Raw genomic sequence first — 16360 nt, 5'->3', positions numbered from 1 at the left:
TCTCAGAGGGAAATAGCATGGAGAGAAGGGTTAACCAGTTAGCCATGCTCCCTTCCACAGCACTGGGGTCTCAAGCCACATCAGCTCTTCTAGTGCCATTACTAACTCTTACAACAAAAAACACCACAGGATATCCTATTCATAGCTATCCTGTGACAAGTAGGATTCAGTCCTGATACTTTGCTCTACTTTTGTCTGCAGATGGAACTATATTATTTGGAAAAATATAAGAGTTTTGAGAAGTTGCAAGGCTAACACATACTTGGCATGCAAAAGCGTGTAATACAAATCCATGTGGTTGTTTGTTTTAGGCAAAGAAGCTTTGGTGGTTGAAATCTGAAATGGGGGAGGGGGGGAGAGGAAGGCATTTCATCCTTGTGCACAGACATGTGCATGGCATTTCCCAACCAACTCCTCCTGAAGCTACTTTTCTCCTTACAAGGTTCCAAATAATGTATTTTGCAAGTTTAACAGGCACCCCTGGAGGAGAGTGGCTTGAGGGAAAGCTGTGGAAGAAAAGAAAAGCTAAATAACGAATTAAGCATCTTACTCCCCTCCTGCTTCCATTTCTGACTGTTTCCCTCACAAAACTACTTTGGCTAGAAGAAGCAGGCATCCCATTTCATAATATGTGTTTATATACAGTGTGTTATTTGGACCAGAGTTTCAGATTAATGTAAAAAGTATATGACAGTTACATTGAAAACTATTTCTTAATTTATGACAGTAACAGCAGTCACTTTTGAAGAAGCCATTTATTAAGATAACATGGGCAGAATATGATTGACCATTGAAATAAAGCCCAAGAGCTGTAAGCATTGTTCAACTGAATTATGGAATCTTGGGATTTCACTGTTAGATGGAAATGAGTTTAGTAGTCAGGGCTGAATCTTTTTCTTCAAATCAGAGCTCCTGAACCTCCTTGTAACATTGGCCCATTTTGGAAATAATCTTTAAGTGAAGATTAGTGAAGATTCATCAGTTATAGCATCAGAAAACAGTTTCAGCACAACATAAAAAGATGCTAGCAGGAAATAATGTAAATGTAGCTTTATAAATTACATCAGGTAACTCCACAAGTAGTATAGCACCCTATGCTTTTTCACATTGGCCCTCAAGAAGAAATGCTTATGGGAAAACTTCAGCATTTAAAACATAGGCACTTCTTTCATTTTAAATCAGATTGTGGAGCATTAAAAAGCATAAGGGTGAAAAAAAGTTCACCAAATAAACTTCTAGGGTTTGCCACACAAAAACTCACTTCTAGGGTCATATATCCAAAATTGTGTCTTTAGAGCTCTAAAACAATGAGGTGGTATGAGCAGTGGTGCTGGCTTTAGAAAAAGTCACTTGATGAAGTTTCCTACAGAGTAGACAGCAAATGATTAGAGCCCTGCTTATTACAGCAGATGGCGAAATGCACCAAAACTGCTAGATGAGCAGAAATGCAGAGCTGCTTACTTTATGATTAAAAACATTCAAAATACAGCACCATACTCTGTACTGGAACTGGTAGCTCTATCCACTATGTTACACTAAGGTGGCTTCTCTCCTGTGTGCATTCGCTTGTGTCTGGCCAGGTGTCCTGACCGGCTAAAGCTTTCCCCACACTCTCCACATGAATATGGCTTCTCTCCTGTGTGCATTCGCTTGTGTCTGGCCAGGTGTCCTGACCGGCTGAAGCTTTTCCCACACTCTCCACATGAATATGGCTTCTCTCCTGTGTGCGTTCGCTTGTGTCTGGCCAGGTTTCCTGACTGGCTGAAGCTTTCCCCACATTCTTCACATGAATATGGCTTCTCTCCTGTGTGCATTCGCTTGTGGCTGGCCAGGTCTCTTGACTGGCTGAAGCTTTCCCCACATTCTTCACATGAATATGGCTTCTCTCCTGTGTGCATTCGCTTGTGCCTGGCCAGGTCTCCTGACTGGCTGAAGCTTTTCCCACACTCTCCACATGAATATGGCTTCTCTCCTGTGTGCATTCGCTTGTGCTTGGCCAGGTCTCCTGACTGGCTGAAGCTTTTCCCACACTCTCCACATGAATATGGCTTCTCTCCTGTGTGCGTTCGCTTGTGGACAGCCAGGTGTCCTGACCGGCTGAAGCTTTTCCCACACTCTCCACATGAATATGGCTTCTCTCCTGTGTGCGTTCGCTTGTGGCTGGCCAGGTGTCCTGACCAGCTGAAGCTTTTCCCACACTCTCCACATGAATATGGCTTCTCTCCTGTGTGCGTTCGCTTGTGGCTGGCCAGGTGTCCTGACCAGCTGAAGCTTTTCCCACACTCTCCACATGAATATGGCTTCTCTCCTGTGTGCATTCGCTTGTTCCTGGTCAGGATGCCTGACTGGCTAAAGCTTTTCCCACACTCCCTACATGAATATGGCTTCTCTCTTGTGTGTGTTTGCATGGGAGTGACTAGCACTGATGAGTAGCTGAAACTTCTCCCACACTTTCTAAATGAACATGGTCTCTCTCCTATACATAATTGTTGGGCTGGGTGTGACAGCTGCTTTAAAGTTGTCCCACTTTCATTGCATCTAGAAACCTGTGTTCCACTCTGTGTCTCTTTGTTTATATCTTTTAAAAACAGTGTCTCCTCATCTTTGTCTTTGTAAACACAACTTGGCACTAGGTGCTGCAGCATAGTTCTGTTTGAAGCACTATTTGTGATTTTGAATAGAGATTTCTCTGCTAGGACATTTTCAGGTACTTCAGGCTGTATTCCATATCCTGAATGCCTCCATTTCATATGTCTGTGAAGGTAATCTTTGAAAGTGAAAGCCAATTTGCAGCAGGGACACTGATGGCAGGTGATACCTCGCTCCTGTATCAAACGTGAATTCTGCTTGTGTACTATTTGAGAACAAACAAGATTTGAGTTTTAGTAGCTATTTTCAACCATGCATGACAAATGGGCATATGGGACTACTTTATTTAGGAAACTACAGAACCCAACAAGCTCACTGAGAGCCAAGGAAAAAGACACATGCCAAAACAGAGGGTTGTCCTGAAGGAGCAAGCAGCAGTAAGAAGACCAAGACTGGCCACAGCATTCAGAAAGGTCATATTGCATACAGTGGTCAAAACAGCATCATTGACTATATTACATGTATGGGAAACAAAATAGCTTTGACCATGTCATTGCAGAAGTGTTTTACACAATAAAATGAACAAGGGCTCTAAGATATATTTTGTTTTTATTAAATAATAAATTAAACTTAATTTTAACTATTCTCACAAATGTGTGAGTTATTTCAGGCTCAAAGAAACCTTAAACCTGTCCAAAAAAAGTAATATTTTTTTGTAAAAAAAATTCTTAAAAATCAATTTATTTTATAACCACAAAAAACACCCTCCTTATTTTTAAAACATAACAAGTACATAGTTACCCCATTCCACAACAAAAGGATGATACACGTGTTAGTTGTGGTTTGCGCGCTATGGCTTATCGAACCTACCAGGAATAAAATGACAAAAATTCACTTTGAATAGTCAGTGACCCTTTTCTTAATACCATTTTATACCTTATTTCGAAAGAGACCACATTTAGCTTTATTTTGATACCAAAATAAGCCCAACTGGTTGAAAAAACAAAAACAAACAGTAGTTTTTTTCTAAACTGATGCAGAAATTGCATTAGCCTAAATCGCGCAGAAATTGAAATTTTCAAAAAATTCTCCTGTGCACAATTTTGGATGAAAAAAATCTTTACAAATTAATTTGAGGGGTTTTTCTAAACTGACGCAGAAATTGCATAAGCCTAAATTGCGCGAAAAACAAAATTTTCAAAAAATTCTCCTGCTCCCAATTTTGGAGCAAAAAATCTTTAAAAATTAATTTGGTTATCTCATAAGTATCTACACATTTAAAAAATTGAAGAAAATCTGAGTCATGAAAGCACATGGCACCAGGTAATTTGGTGTGGAATGACCCAAAATCTGGAGGTGTGTTAAAATACTGCAATACTATTGAATGCAAATAAAGTCTAAATTTTGGTGCTTTAACTATATTAAAATAGTTCTGAGAGAGAATTTCTTCTATGCCAAATGCATTTCTTATTTTTTAAGATAACACCTGCTGTCAGGGGTTCAGGAGCAGAGACGCAGAGAAGGGAGGAAACAGAGAGCGAGGGGGAGGAATCCGAAGGGAGAATGAGTGATGATGACGACCCGAGATCTCCAAGCCTAAGCAGTGAGGCAGAGGACTCCCAAAAGGGAGCCCCAGTGAGCAGAGCAAGGGGAGGATCCGGGGGGACACCCCAGGAGGAAGGGAACAGAGGGGATTCAGAGAGCAGCAGCTGGAAGTCGGGACCCACGCTCAGGACTGAGAGCAGCAGGGAGGAAGTTAGCCAGACATCGGGTGCCGGAGACTGTCAGCAGGAGGGAGGGCACGCGTCAGGGGTGGTCACGCCCTCCTCAGAGAGCGAGGCGACGGTTAAGAGGAATGTAGGGAGTTGGGCGCGCGCGCCAAGTTCAAATGCAGAGGAAACTGGCGCAGCAAGCAGCCCGGAGAGGGAGCCGGGTCCCAAAGCCCGCCGAAAGGAGGAGGAAGGAAGTGGGGGGTCTTCAGCGTCGGAAGAGTCTAGGAGGGAGGAGACTAGGAGAAGCAGTGGGACCCAGAGACGCAGGGAGAGGCGCAGGAGGTGGAGCAAGGCTAGGGTATTAAGCTGGTGCACAGGGGGCGGAGAGTCAGACGAGACTTCGCCGACCTAAGATGGAAGGTGTAGAGCTGCACGCTGCAGTTCAGAAATGAAACGTGTAACTCAATAAAGACTCTTATAAAGTGAACGTTGGCTAGCGTGGTCCTGTGTGAGCTGGGACCCGGTGGCAGCTCTGACAGTAAGTCTCGTCTCAAATTACAAAGAAGTTCCAGACGCCTGAAACACCGCAGCGGGAGAACACGCAGCGAGGGCTGAAGAGGGGTGTCTGGACTCAAGCTCACAAAATCGGCAGGCATGACGGCAGAACAGCGAATCGCTACTCTGCAAGAAGCAGTGACACAATTAAACACGGAGATATTAGCATCCCGAAAGAGAGAGGAGGATGCAGCGCTCGCCTACAGAGATCTCCAAGCCAGGTTTGAAGCGTTTGCCAAGCAGGTACAAACGGGACCCAAGCCGGAGGGAGTTGGGTTGGCAAGGAGATCAGGCGGTCTTGTGCAGCATTTTGATGGGAACCTGCAACAGTACCCCAATTTTCGAGCAGACGTACTGTGTGCACTGCAACTGCTGGCAAAGGACTTTAGAGATGAGGAAGAGAAGGTGGGGTTTATCCTATCCCATTTGCATGGAGACGCTAAAGCTTGGCTGCGCAATTTGTGGAGGGATAAGGATCCAGCGCTTCGAAGTGCGGATGCCTTCATCAAAGCGATGGATGCATGCTTTTTATCTAGCATAGATGTGGATCTTGCACGACGGGAGATACATGGACTTAAACAAGGCAGGGCCACGGTCCGACAGTACCACGCACGCTTTTTCGCACTCGTCAGCGCCTTAGAATGGGACCGAGATTCGCCTCCAGTAAGAGATCTCTTCTGGGAGGGTCTCAGCAACCCAATTAAAGACGAAATTGCGAGAGGGGAGAGACCCAAAAGCACGCAGGAGGTGGTCCAGAGGGCGCTATCTGCGGGAGTGCGGCTGGAAGAACGCCCATGGGCCAGGGAGGAGGGGCGTAGTGGGCGCGAAGCAGCGAGAAGTTTTTCCTTCGTTCCCAGAGAAGCAGCGCGTGCGCAATCCACGCCTCCGCCAGGAGGGGGAGCAGAACCTATGGAGGTGGGAGGTGCCAGAGCTCAGTCAGCAACCAGAGCCCTAGCACCAGGAGCAGGCAAATCTAAGACTCCTAGAGGGACCCGGAAGTGCTACATCTGCGAAAGTCCGCAACATTTGGCGAAAGAGTGTCCCCAGAGGAGCCTGAAGCACACTGCAGCCGCTGCTAAAGTGGAGACAGCTACACAGCACAAAGACCCTCTGCAGGGAAACGACGATGTCTGGCTGGAGACGGAAGTCCTGGGGCCCAGCCAGACGTATCAGTGAAGCAGTCCCCAGAGATCTTGCAACCCACAGACCCCCTCCCGCCCAAACCGGTAGTGCAACTGACCGCATCGCTCCAGCTGCCCAATGGACTCACAATAGACGTCCCGATCACGGTGGACTCTGGGAGTAATGCAGATTTTATGGCGCAGGATTTTGTGAAGCGACACGCTATACAGCTACTGCCTGCCACTCTGCCCCTGCAAGTCGTCACGGTGGATGGGAGAGAGTTACTAGGGGGGCAAGTGGTGCAGCAAACGCCGCCAATGGTGATGCAATTGGGTAACCACAGGGAAGTCATCAGCTTTAATGTCACTCAGTTGTCGGACACTCCCATCGTCTTGGGCATGAGCTGGCTGGACAGGCACAGTCCGACGCTGGCGTGGTACCAGAGGCAGCTGATCTTCGGTTCTTCTTATTGCGCTGAACACTGCATTATGCCCAGAAGGGAGGGGGAGGAGGAAGAATCGCAACTGCAGTTGGGGACGCTACACACAGTTCCCCACAAATACGCGGACTTTTTGGAGGTCTTTTGCGAAAAGGAGGCGGACAAGCTACCCCCTCACCGGCCATATGACTGCAAGATTGACCTCCTGCCGGGGGCGACGCTGCCTAAGGGGAGGCTATACTCCATGTCTGAGGACGAAATGCAGGAACTCAAACAGTTCATTGATCATAATCTGGAGCGTGGCTTCATCAGAGAGTCCAAGGCAGTGGGGGGCAGTCCCGTTTTCTTCGTGAAAAAGAAAGACACGCCCCAAAAAAGGCTCGTTGTGGACTACCGCCTCTTGAACCAGATGACCAAGCCGTCTGATTACCCCATGCCCCGGATTGACGACCTCCTCGCGACGGTGCGCAAGGGACGCGTGTTCACCAAGTTGGACCTACGAGGGGCGTACAATCTCATCCGCATACGAGAGGGCGATGAGTGGAAAACCGCCATGTTCACGCCCCTGGGCACCTACGAGTACAGAGTTATGCCCTTTGGATTACAAAATGGTTCTCACTGTTTTCAAGCTTTCATGCATCACGTATTGGCGGGGCTCCTCTACAAGAAGTGCGTCTGCTTCCTGGATGACATCTTGATATTCTCTGAATCGCAGCAAGCTCATGACCAAGACGTGAGGGAGGTGCTGAGGAGGTTGCAACAACATAGACTGTACGCCAAGCTAGAGAAGTGCCAGTTCGACACGACGGAGGTAGATTTCCTGGGATACAAGTTGTCGGACAAGGGACTAGCCATGGACAGCACCAAGGTTCGCGCGGTGTTGGATTGGAAGAGCCCGCGAAACCGGAAGGAGGTACAGCGGTTTTTCGGCTTTGCCAACTTCTATCGCAAATTTATCAAGGGGTTCGCGATGCAGACGGCGGCCATTACGGACACGCTCAGCTCCAAGAAAAAGAAATTCATCTGGACAGAGCAGGCGGAGCAGTCCTTTCAAGCGCTCAAGCGTCTCTTCGCGTCGGAAGAGCAACTGCTGCATATCGACCCCAGTAAACCGTTGAGGGTAGAGACAGACGCGTCAGACAGAGCCGTGGGAGCCGTCCTGCTGCAGCGAGACCCGCAGGGGGTCTGGAGGCCGGGAGCGTTCTACTCCAGGAAGCTCAGCAAGTCTGAGCAGAACTACACCATCTGGGGCAGGGAGTTGCTGGCCATTCATGCAGCGTTCAAAGCGTGGAGGCATTTCCTGATCGGCGCCAAGCATACAGTGCAGGTTTGCACAGACCACAAAAATCTGGAGCACTGGCGCACGGCGCAGTTCCTGAACCAGAGGCAGATACGTTGGGCAGAGTTCTTTGCGGACTTCGATTTCCGGATAGAGTACGTCCCAGGTGACACCAACATCATGGCGGATGCACTGTCCCGGAAACCGCAATACCTAGAAGAGGTGACGCCAGCGGCGGCCATGCACATCTTCGCACCGACGGCGTGGGCGTGTGCCTCAGCTACGGTAGACCTGGATGCGGTGCGGCGTGCGTTGAGGGACGACTCCTTCGCGCAAGAGAAGATGGCAGAAGTGCACAGAGGCACGGCTAACTCAGACGAGTTCCAGGTGCGGGACGGCTTGCTCCTCCATAAAGGGGCCGTCTATGTGCCTGGGGACGAACTTCGAGCCAAGGTACTGCAACAGTTGCACGACGCACCCACGGCCGGTCACTTTGGCACAGAGAAAACGGTGGAATTAGTCGCGAGAGACTTCTGGTGGCCCAGGCTGAGAGGGGAGGTCGCGGACTACGTCGCGAGGTGCAACACCTGCCAGAGGGCCAAGCCGGTACACAGACCGCCGGCGGGACTGTTAGAACCGCTGCAAACGCCGTTTGAACCGTGGGAGAGGGTGGCCCTAGACTTTGTCACGGATTTACCCAGCTCGAGGGGCAAGACAGCTGTACTAGTGGTGGTGGACTTGTTCACCAAGATGGCACATTTCATTCCGTGTGCGAAGGTGGCCACGGCGGAACAAACCGCCAAACTGTTCATAGATCACGTGTTCAAAGTGCATGGTCTGCCGCGATCTATACTGTCCGACCGCGGACGCCAGTTCATCTCGACTTTCTGGCAGAAGTTGATGGGATTTCTAAATGTCAAGGTCAATCTGGCATCGGCGAGACACCCGCAGACCAACGGGCAAGCGGAGAGGGTCAATGCCATCATGCAGCAGTACCTGAGATGCTATGCCAATCAACAGCCTGCGACGTGGGTGGATTACCTGCCGCTCGCCGAGTTCGCTTACAACAACACGAAGCATGTGTCCACAGGGGTGACGCCGTTCTTCGCCAACAATGGGAGGCATTCCCGGGACTGGAAAGAGTGGGGGAAGGAGAACCACAGACGGCAGACGCGTTTGCGTCAGAGTTGCAGGCGGTCCACGATCAACTCCGGAGGCAGCTGGAGCTAGCTAAGCACGCCTACAAGGTGCAAGCTGACAGGCACAGGCGGGTTGGCGAAGAGATCCACGTAGGAGACTGGGTCTGGTTGGCAGCCCACGCAGTGCCGACCAGGTCGCTAGCCAAAAAGAAGTTGGGGCACAAGCAAATTGGTCCGTACCAAGTCGAAGCACAGATCAACCCGGTAGCTTTCAGGTTGGCGCTGCCGGAGGGCTCCAGGATGCATCCGGTGTTCCACAGGTCGGTGCTCACTCCCTACAAGGCACCGCACAGATTCCAGGAGCCCGGGACGGCACCGAGTCCGCTCCGGGAGCGGACGGAGACGCGGGGGGTGACGCAGCGGGACACCATCAATGAGGTCACGGAGATTTTGGACTCCAGATGGGGGGAAGAGGGAGTAGAATACCTCCTAGCCAGAGAGGGCACCCGGGCCAGCGCCAATAGCTGGGTGCCAGACTACGCGTTGGAGGAACCCCTGCTCAAGGACGAGTTTCATGCCCTGTTCCCACACAGACCCATGCCAGCGAGCTTCTTCGACGACTGGCTGTTCACGCCCACACTTTCTTCCAGCACGTTCCATGGATTCAACTCGGACGGGGAACCCGCACTGAGCACCCGTTCCCCAGAAGGAGCACCGGCGGGTTCGGAGTCAGACACCTCGCATTGGTGGGACGATCGACCAGAGGAGCAATGGCGCCGGAAGTGGCTGGAGATGCCAGGTCGAGCGACCGACGCAGAGACTGACGCGGACGTGTTCGGGGAGGACCTTGGGTTCGAGCACGGCGGTACAGAGATGGAAGCGGAACAGGTCAACGTCGACGACCGCGAGGAGGAAGAGTCGGAGGGTTTCAGTTGGCGGCCAACCACGGGGAGCGAACTGTATCCGGCATTCCCTCCCGTGATGAGGGAGCTCCCAGCACCCACACCTGAAAGCGGGGAGGGGGGAAGGGGGGGCTTCGAGGGGGGGATGGATGTCAGGGGTTCAGGAGCAGAGACGCAGAGAAGGGAGGAAACAGAGAGCGAGGGGGAGGAATCCGAAGGGAGAATGAGTGATGATGACGACCCGAGATCTCCAAGCCTAAGCAGTGAGTCAGAGGACTCCCAAAAGGGAGCCCCAGTGAGCAGAGCAAGGGGAGGATCCGGGGGGACACCCCAGGAGGAAGGGAACAGAGGGGATTCAGAGAGCAGCAGCTGGAAGTCGGGACCCACGCTCAGGACTGAGAGCAGCAGGGAGGAAGTTAGCCAGACATCGGGTGCCGGAGACTGTCAGCAGGAGGGAGGGCACGCGTCAGGGGTGGTCACGCCCTCCTCAGAGAGCGAGGCGACGGTTAAGAGGAAAGTAGGGAGTTGGGCGCACGCGCCAAGTTCAAATGCAGAGGAAACTGGCGCAGCAAGCAGCCCGGAGAGGGAGCCGGGTCCCAAAGCCCGCCGAAAGGAGGAGGAAGGAAGTGGGGGGTCTTCAGCGTCGGAAGAGTCTAGGAGGGAGGAGACTAGGAGAAGCAGTGGGACCCAGAGACGCAGGGAGAGGCGCAGGAGGTGGAGCAAGGCTAGGGTATTAAGCTGGTGCACAGGGGGCGGAGAGTCAGACGAGACTTCGCCGACCTAAGATGGAAGGTGTAGAGCTGCACGCTGCAGTTCAGAAATGAAACGTGTAACTCAATAAAGACTCTTATAAAGTGAACGTTGGCTAGCGTGGTCCTGTGTGAGCTGGGACCCGGTGGCAGCTCTGACACCTGCATACAGAGGAAATTAGATATTTGCACAAGAGACAACTACTGTATATGATGAAATTCTTCCTAATATTACAACAACTGTAGTATTGTTGTGACCTTGGCGGGGTGTGTGTGTGTCAGCCTGTATGATGCTGGAGTCTCTTCTAATTCCATTGTTTAACTAGCCAGGCAAATTCCTTGGCGAGTTAATGGCCCTAAGTATGGTCAATAGTATAACAAAGCAAGTTGTTCTGTGCCAGAGGACAAATGGGTGCCCCCTCTCACCTGACTGGTAGTTAGAAGGACAATAGCCAGTTGTGTGTGGCACCTGGGTTAGAAGCAAAGCAGAAGCCAGAAAGTGAGAAACATACTTGATTTCTATTCGAATCAAAGGCTGTGACTATGGAAGAAGCAATATATTTTGGGGTGTTGATTCTGTGAGTCCCTCCATCACAGGCTCAGGTTGTATATTTGTATAAATAAATAAATAAATCTTAAAGACACCACAGACTCTGATGTCCCTCATTCCTAGAATCTCTGGAATTTCACACCGCTCAGAGAGTGGGGTGATGTTCAACAATATATTGGCATGCTATGTGAGGGGGTCTACCATGAGCCAAGGTGTGACAACCTCCCAGCTGATGGATTTTGACTGAGGGGGAAAGCCATATTTAACAAATGTGGGACAATCCACGGGGATGTTGTACTGCACAAGTTCCCACTGAAATAAATAGGAGAGGTATAGTAATATTTGTATGACGCCTCCATTCCTTTCAAAGAGACAGGCACAGAATAATATCCTGGTGGACTATGTCTCATATTACTGGCAGGTGTGTTGTTACTTCACTTTCCTGCAGCAGGCAGCAATATGACTTGTGCCAGCCTGCTCAAGGCTGGCACCACTCCCATGCTCTACATATGAGAAGACTTAAGAACTGGAGTCATGTTCAAAAGTCATACAAGCACTACCACTATGTCAAAAACGCAGCACCAGTCTTTTCAGCCCACATATTCACCATGCGAAATTGATCCTAATCCTTGTGCATTTCTCTGCAACATGAAAGCTTTCCCCCAGCTGTCCTACATTTCTCTTACCTCAACCACCCTTCTAGCTCTACAATTCTATGGTTCTATGAACTAGTCCTTTAGATTTACTGTATATAACACATAGAAATATGAAGATATATTAGATGTATCTAGGAGAATGCTGCCTAAGACAAACAAAAGAAGCAATAACAGATTTCAGTGTTAGGGAAGATTTAAAACAATGCATGATTATTATACCTTTTCTTGATTTCCATCTAGAGCCCCACTTGATGCCAAGCTCCTTTCCATATTCTTCTCCATACCAAACCAGAAGCTCAGAATGAATAAGGATTATTTTACATGCTCTGTAGTAGATTTTCCCATGATACTGGAAGGCAACAAGATTTTGCTCTTCCTCATTCCGGGCACAGTTAACATATCTGAAAGTTCATTGTTAAGAGGGTAACTAAAAGTACTCAGTCAGGGAAGCTGGAAATTAGAGAAGTACTATGAAGCATAACAATTGCATTACTTTCTTCTATTATTCAAGTAATGAAATGTACAGCTGAAATATTTTAAATTTGTTGAACACTGGACATATTATACACTGGAGGTTACAACACACAACAGAATTTTGTAAAATAAACTTTGGTCTTCTTACCTGTGGTAACTTCACTTTCTTTTTTTTATGGTGGTAGAAGAATATATTTGTCTGGGTTGCTCCTCCCATTCATTTCAGAAGCAAGACTTATGCAGACTACCAGGCATTTGCTCTACTAGGAATGATGAACCCATAGCTTTGACTGATCCTACTAAGCAGTTTAGTGGCCCACCACTCTCTTTCCAAACCAAGATATTCTTTTTACCTTTGAAAGGTGCCACTTCTCTCTCTAGTACTGGCACTACTGAACTTTGGTAAATAGTGCACAATTTGCAAAGCAGTATGCAGAAAAAATACCCTGGTAAGACTGCTGTTGAAAGGATAAAGAAAACTTAACATTTATTAGTCTTGGAGGAGGAACCATTCTATGTATAGATTTTACATGTAGCCAAGATGCAGCCACTAGCACAAGCTAACTCATACTGACTACTTGGAGAAGCAGAAAAGAATTAAGGTCTGAAAGGAAGTGATCTACTTTACTGACAAGCATGTACTAAAAGAGAAGGAATCAGTGAAGAAGGAAGAACAGGTTGCATTTCTGTCTATTCCTCACCACAGTTCAAGCAGGTTATTGCAAATGTTGTGCTTTACTCCCAACAGTTAAAAGATACAGTGGTACCTCTGGTTACGTACTTAATTCGTTCTGGAGGTCTGTTCTTAACCTGAAACTGTTCTTAACCTGAAGCACCACTTTAACTAATGGGTCCTGCAGCGCTGCCGCTGCCCAATTTGTGTTCTCATCCTGAAGCAAAATTCTTAACCCGAGGCACTATTTCTGGGTTAGCGGAGTCTGTAACCTGAAGCGTATGTAACCCGAGGTACCACTGTATTAAGAGTACGGATGGGTAACCTGTAGGCACCCAGAATGACATTTAAGTTATTCTGTTCTATTGGCCTTTCCAGGTGTATGAAGACCCTTGTTTTAAAAGTCTCTCTTCATTTAGTTTGATCAAGGATGTTTACCTCATCCAGTTGGAATTAGTTTCATCCTTTCCATCAATGTAAACAGAGCAGTTTTGCCCTCTAGTAATCTGTAATTAAAATAGACACGAAACACACACATCAATATGGTAACACTACAACAATATGTAGGATGTTAAGGGGCTCTGCTCCCCTGCTTGCTTTGGTCATCAGCCCTTTCCCCCTATTAACCCCCTTAGAGTTTCCCCTTCCCACTGAATGCAACTACTAAGAACCCTTTTCACCCTCTCAAACCTATGTTCGAAAGCACAACTCTCGTTTCTGCAGCCCTGCTTTGCACCCGTTTTCACCTTCACCTCCATGTCTCCCCCTTCTTTTGTGCAACCCCAACAGGCACAAAGACCACCCCCATGGTAATATCCTGCATCTTCCTCTTCCCACATATTGCAACTACTAAGAACCCTTTTCACCTTTTGCCTAATTATGAAGCCACCCTCCCCACCTATTCTGTAGCTCTGTTTCCTGGCAGGCTTGTTTTCTGGATTCTCGTCATTTTCTTTCAAGGAGTTTTCCTGGAGTTTTAAAACTTGGTGTTTAAATAATTTAGAATAGTCTAAGTGGTGAACTATACGGTACTTTTTATTTTAATAAGACAATTCACTTTGAATAAACAAATAAGCAGAAGCAATAAAATATTGGTTTGGGTGAGAAATACATTTCAAGAACTTCCCTGGCTTTTTTGCTTAAGGTACCGTATTTTTTGCACCATAACACTCACTTTTCCCCTCTTAGAAAGTAAGGGGAAATGTCTGTGCGTGTTATGGAGCGAATGCCTATGGGGGGCATGGGGGGGGGTCTGCTGCAGTTGTGAGCAGAGGATCCATGGTTCCCCTTCCTTCCCTCCTCCGTGGCTCGCTTTGAAACAGCAAAGCGGGAGAGGAGCCGCTTACACAAGTGTAACCGACTCCTGTCTGGTTGGCAGCTTTAAACCGTGCTCTCTGTCCCTCTCTCCTCCCCACTCAGCTCGCTAAATAGCAGCAAAGCTTTTCAGCTCTCTAAGCCGGGGAGGAGGGAGAGAAGCAGAGCCTGATTGTTTTAAAGGAGCAAAGCGGGAGAGGAGAGGAGCCTTCTCCCCTTATACCCCTCTTCTGCATTATTAGCAGCATCCTTCTCCACCCGCCCCACGCATGCTCCTTGTCCCTTGAGTGCTTTTCCTTCCCTCCCCACTTAAAACGTGGTTACAAAGCACGGATCCACATGGATCCTCAGGATTTTTGCATTGGGCTATCCCAAACTCACCGTCAGATCACATGTCTGTGGCCATTGCATGAACCACAAAAATCATACATCCACTGTTTCGTTTAGAATATTTTTTTCCTTGTTTTCCTCCTCTAAAAATTACGTGCGTGTTATGGTCAGGTGCGTGTTATAGAGCGAAAAATACGGTATATGTCTCACCATTGCATAGGTATATTATCTGCATGTGTCTGTTATCTGGCTAGACTCCATAGTCAAGATGGGTACTTTCTGCTTTTAAAGTTATAATCATTTTTGTTAAAGATACTCCCCAGGATGCACACAGCAGATAGTTAATTCATTATTGTCTCAAGCAAACACTTACAGTACAAACAACTGCCCACTTGTGCACATTCTAGTTGCATGCAGCAGCATACACATGCCGTTTTTGGTGCAGCAAGGGGGCAGAACAGGGCAGGGGCAGAATAGAGTTGAAGGGACTTGCCTTCATCTAGAAAGTAGTTCTATAGCTCCAAATAACCACACTGCCTAATTCCCAGGCCTGTGCTCTGTGGAGCAGTTGCAGCAACAAGGGGAGCCACCCCCCTCCACTAGTTTATGTACCTCTCATTGATGGGCCACAGAAGAAGAAGAAGAAGAAGAAGAAGAAGAAGAAGAAGAGGAGGAGGAGGAGGAGTTTGGATTTGATATCCCGCCTTTCACTCCCCTTCAGGAGTCTCAAAGCGGCTAACATTCTCCTTTCCCTTCCTCCCCCACAACAAACACTCTGTGAGGTGAGTGGGGCTGAGAGACTTCAGAGAAGTGTGACTGGCCCAAGGTCACCCAGCAGCTGCATGTGGAGGAGCGGAGACGCAAACCCGGTTCCCCAGATTACGAGACTACCGCTCTTAACCACTACACCACACTGGCTCTCACAGTGGCTACACCTGCATGGAAGCTGTCTCTGCTCTTCCTTCTTCAATCCCCTCCTGGTTTTAGGAGACAGTGGTGCAGGAGAGTATGGGAAAGAACCCAACTCTTCCCTTGCCTGACCTGCTGTTAGTTTCTGCTCTCTTCACTGTGCAGCGAAGTGCTTGTCACAAGACAATGTTCACATTCCACAGTCAGAGCACTGTTGGGTTTTCCCACGGGAATGGGAAGCTGGATGTGACGTACACTGGTTTCCTGTTTTTCTCTGTTCTCTCGGTGTTCGAGGAGAAGGACGGTTGCTTCTCTGCTCCCGCAGAGGCAAGATGCATGTTTGTAATTTCTCTACAATGAACTGAAAATAAAGCAACTTAAAGCATGTGGCACGTACTGTTCATCATTCCGTTGTGCAAAAGGACTCTGCTATATCAACATTTTGGTTCCGGGCCCAGAAAGACGTAAATCAAACTGAGGATTAAAGACTCCAGCGATCGAGTCGGAATGCCGGCAGAGGTACAGAGGAACGGATCGGCGTTATCTGCTCTGCGCGTCCAGTTTGATTGATGAAGGTATGTGCTCATGCTCCCGGGGCAGCCTGCCAGCTCCTTGTTTATGGCTTTATGGCTGGATTTGAACTTTTAAAGCCGTTTTACCGCGATACAGGCAAAGGCTCTAAAGGCACAAGCTCACAGGCTTGGATGGCTGGGAAAACGAAAGTACTTTTGCAAGTGCTTTTGGCTGAAGCTGCAGGACTGTGACGCAGCAGAAATGGCTAATACAAAGCTGGTTGAAGCTTTTGGGATTCCTAAGCTCAATAAGAATAACTACACGGAGTGGGTGATTTATGCAGAGGCAGTTCTGCGGAAAGAAGGTCTGTTTAATGTTATTACAGACAACCCCCCAGCTCCAATTACAGCTGATTGGAATGCTAAGGATTCCAAAGCACGGGGAACTCTTACGTT

General features: G+C 48.4%; 1 protein-coding gene across 1 annotated transcript in view; it reads right to left on the bottom strand.

Annotated features, from left to right (window-relative positions):
* Positions 1-356: 356 nt before the first annotated feature.
* The window catches only part of LOC309536811 (histone-lysine N-methyltransferase PRDM7-like), a 30535-nt gene continuing 14531 nt past the window's right edge, over positions 357-16360 (bottom strand). The window contains exons 8-10 of the mRNA XM_082231161.1: positions 13278-13345; positions 11912-12093; positions 357-506 (exon numbers count right to left, since the gene is read on the bottom strand). Of these exons, the coding sequence (XP_082087287.1) occupies positions 436-506; positions 11912-12093; positions 13278-13345 (321 nt within the window). The 3' untranslated portion in view covers positions 357-435. The remainder of the gene's footprint in view (positions 507-11911; positions 12094-13277; positions 13346-16360) is intronic.

This window comes from Podarcis vaucheri (assembly GCF_965113315.1).
Source record: "Podarcis vaucheri genome assembly, chromosome: 7".
In the NCBI taxonomy this organism is placed as follows: domain Eukaryota; kingdom Metazoa; phylum Chordata; class Lepidosauria; order Squamata; family Lacertidae; genus Podarcis; species Podarcis vaucheri.
The sequence above is the reverse complement of the archived record's forward strand: the minus strand, read 5'-3'. Positions and strand labels throughout refer to the sequence as shown.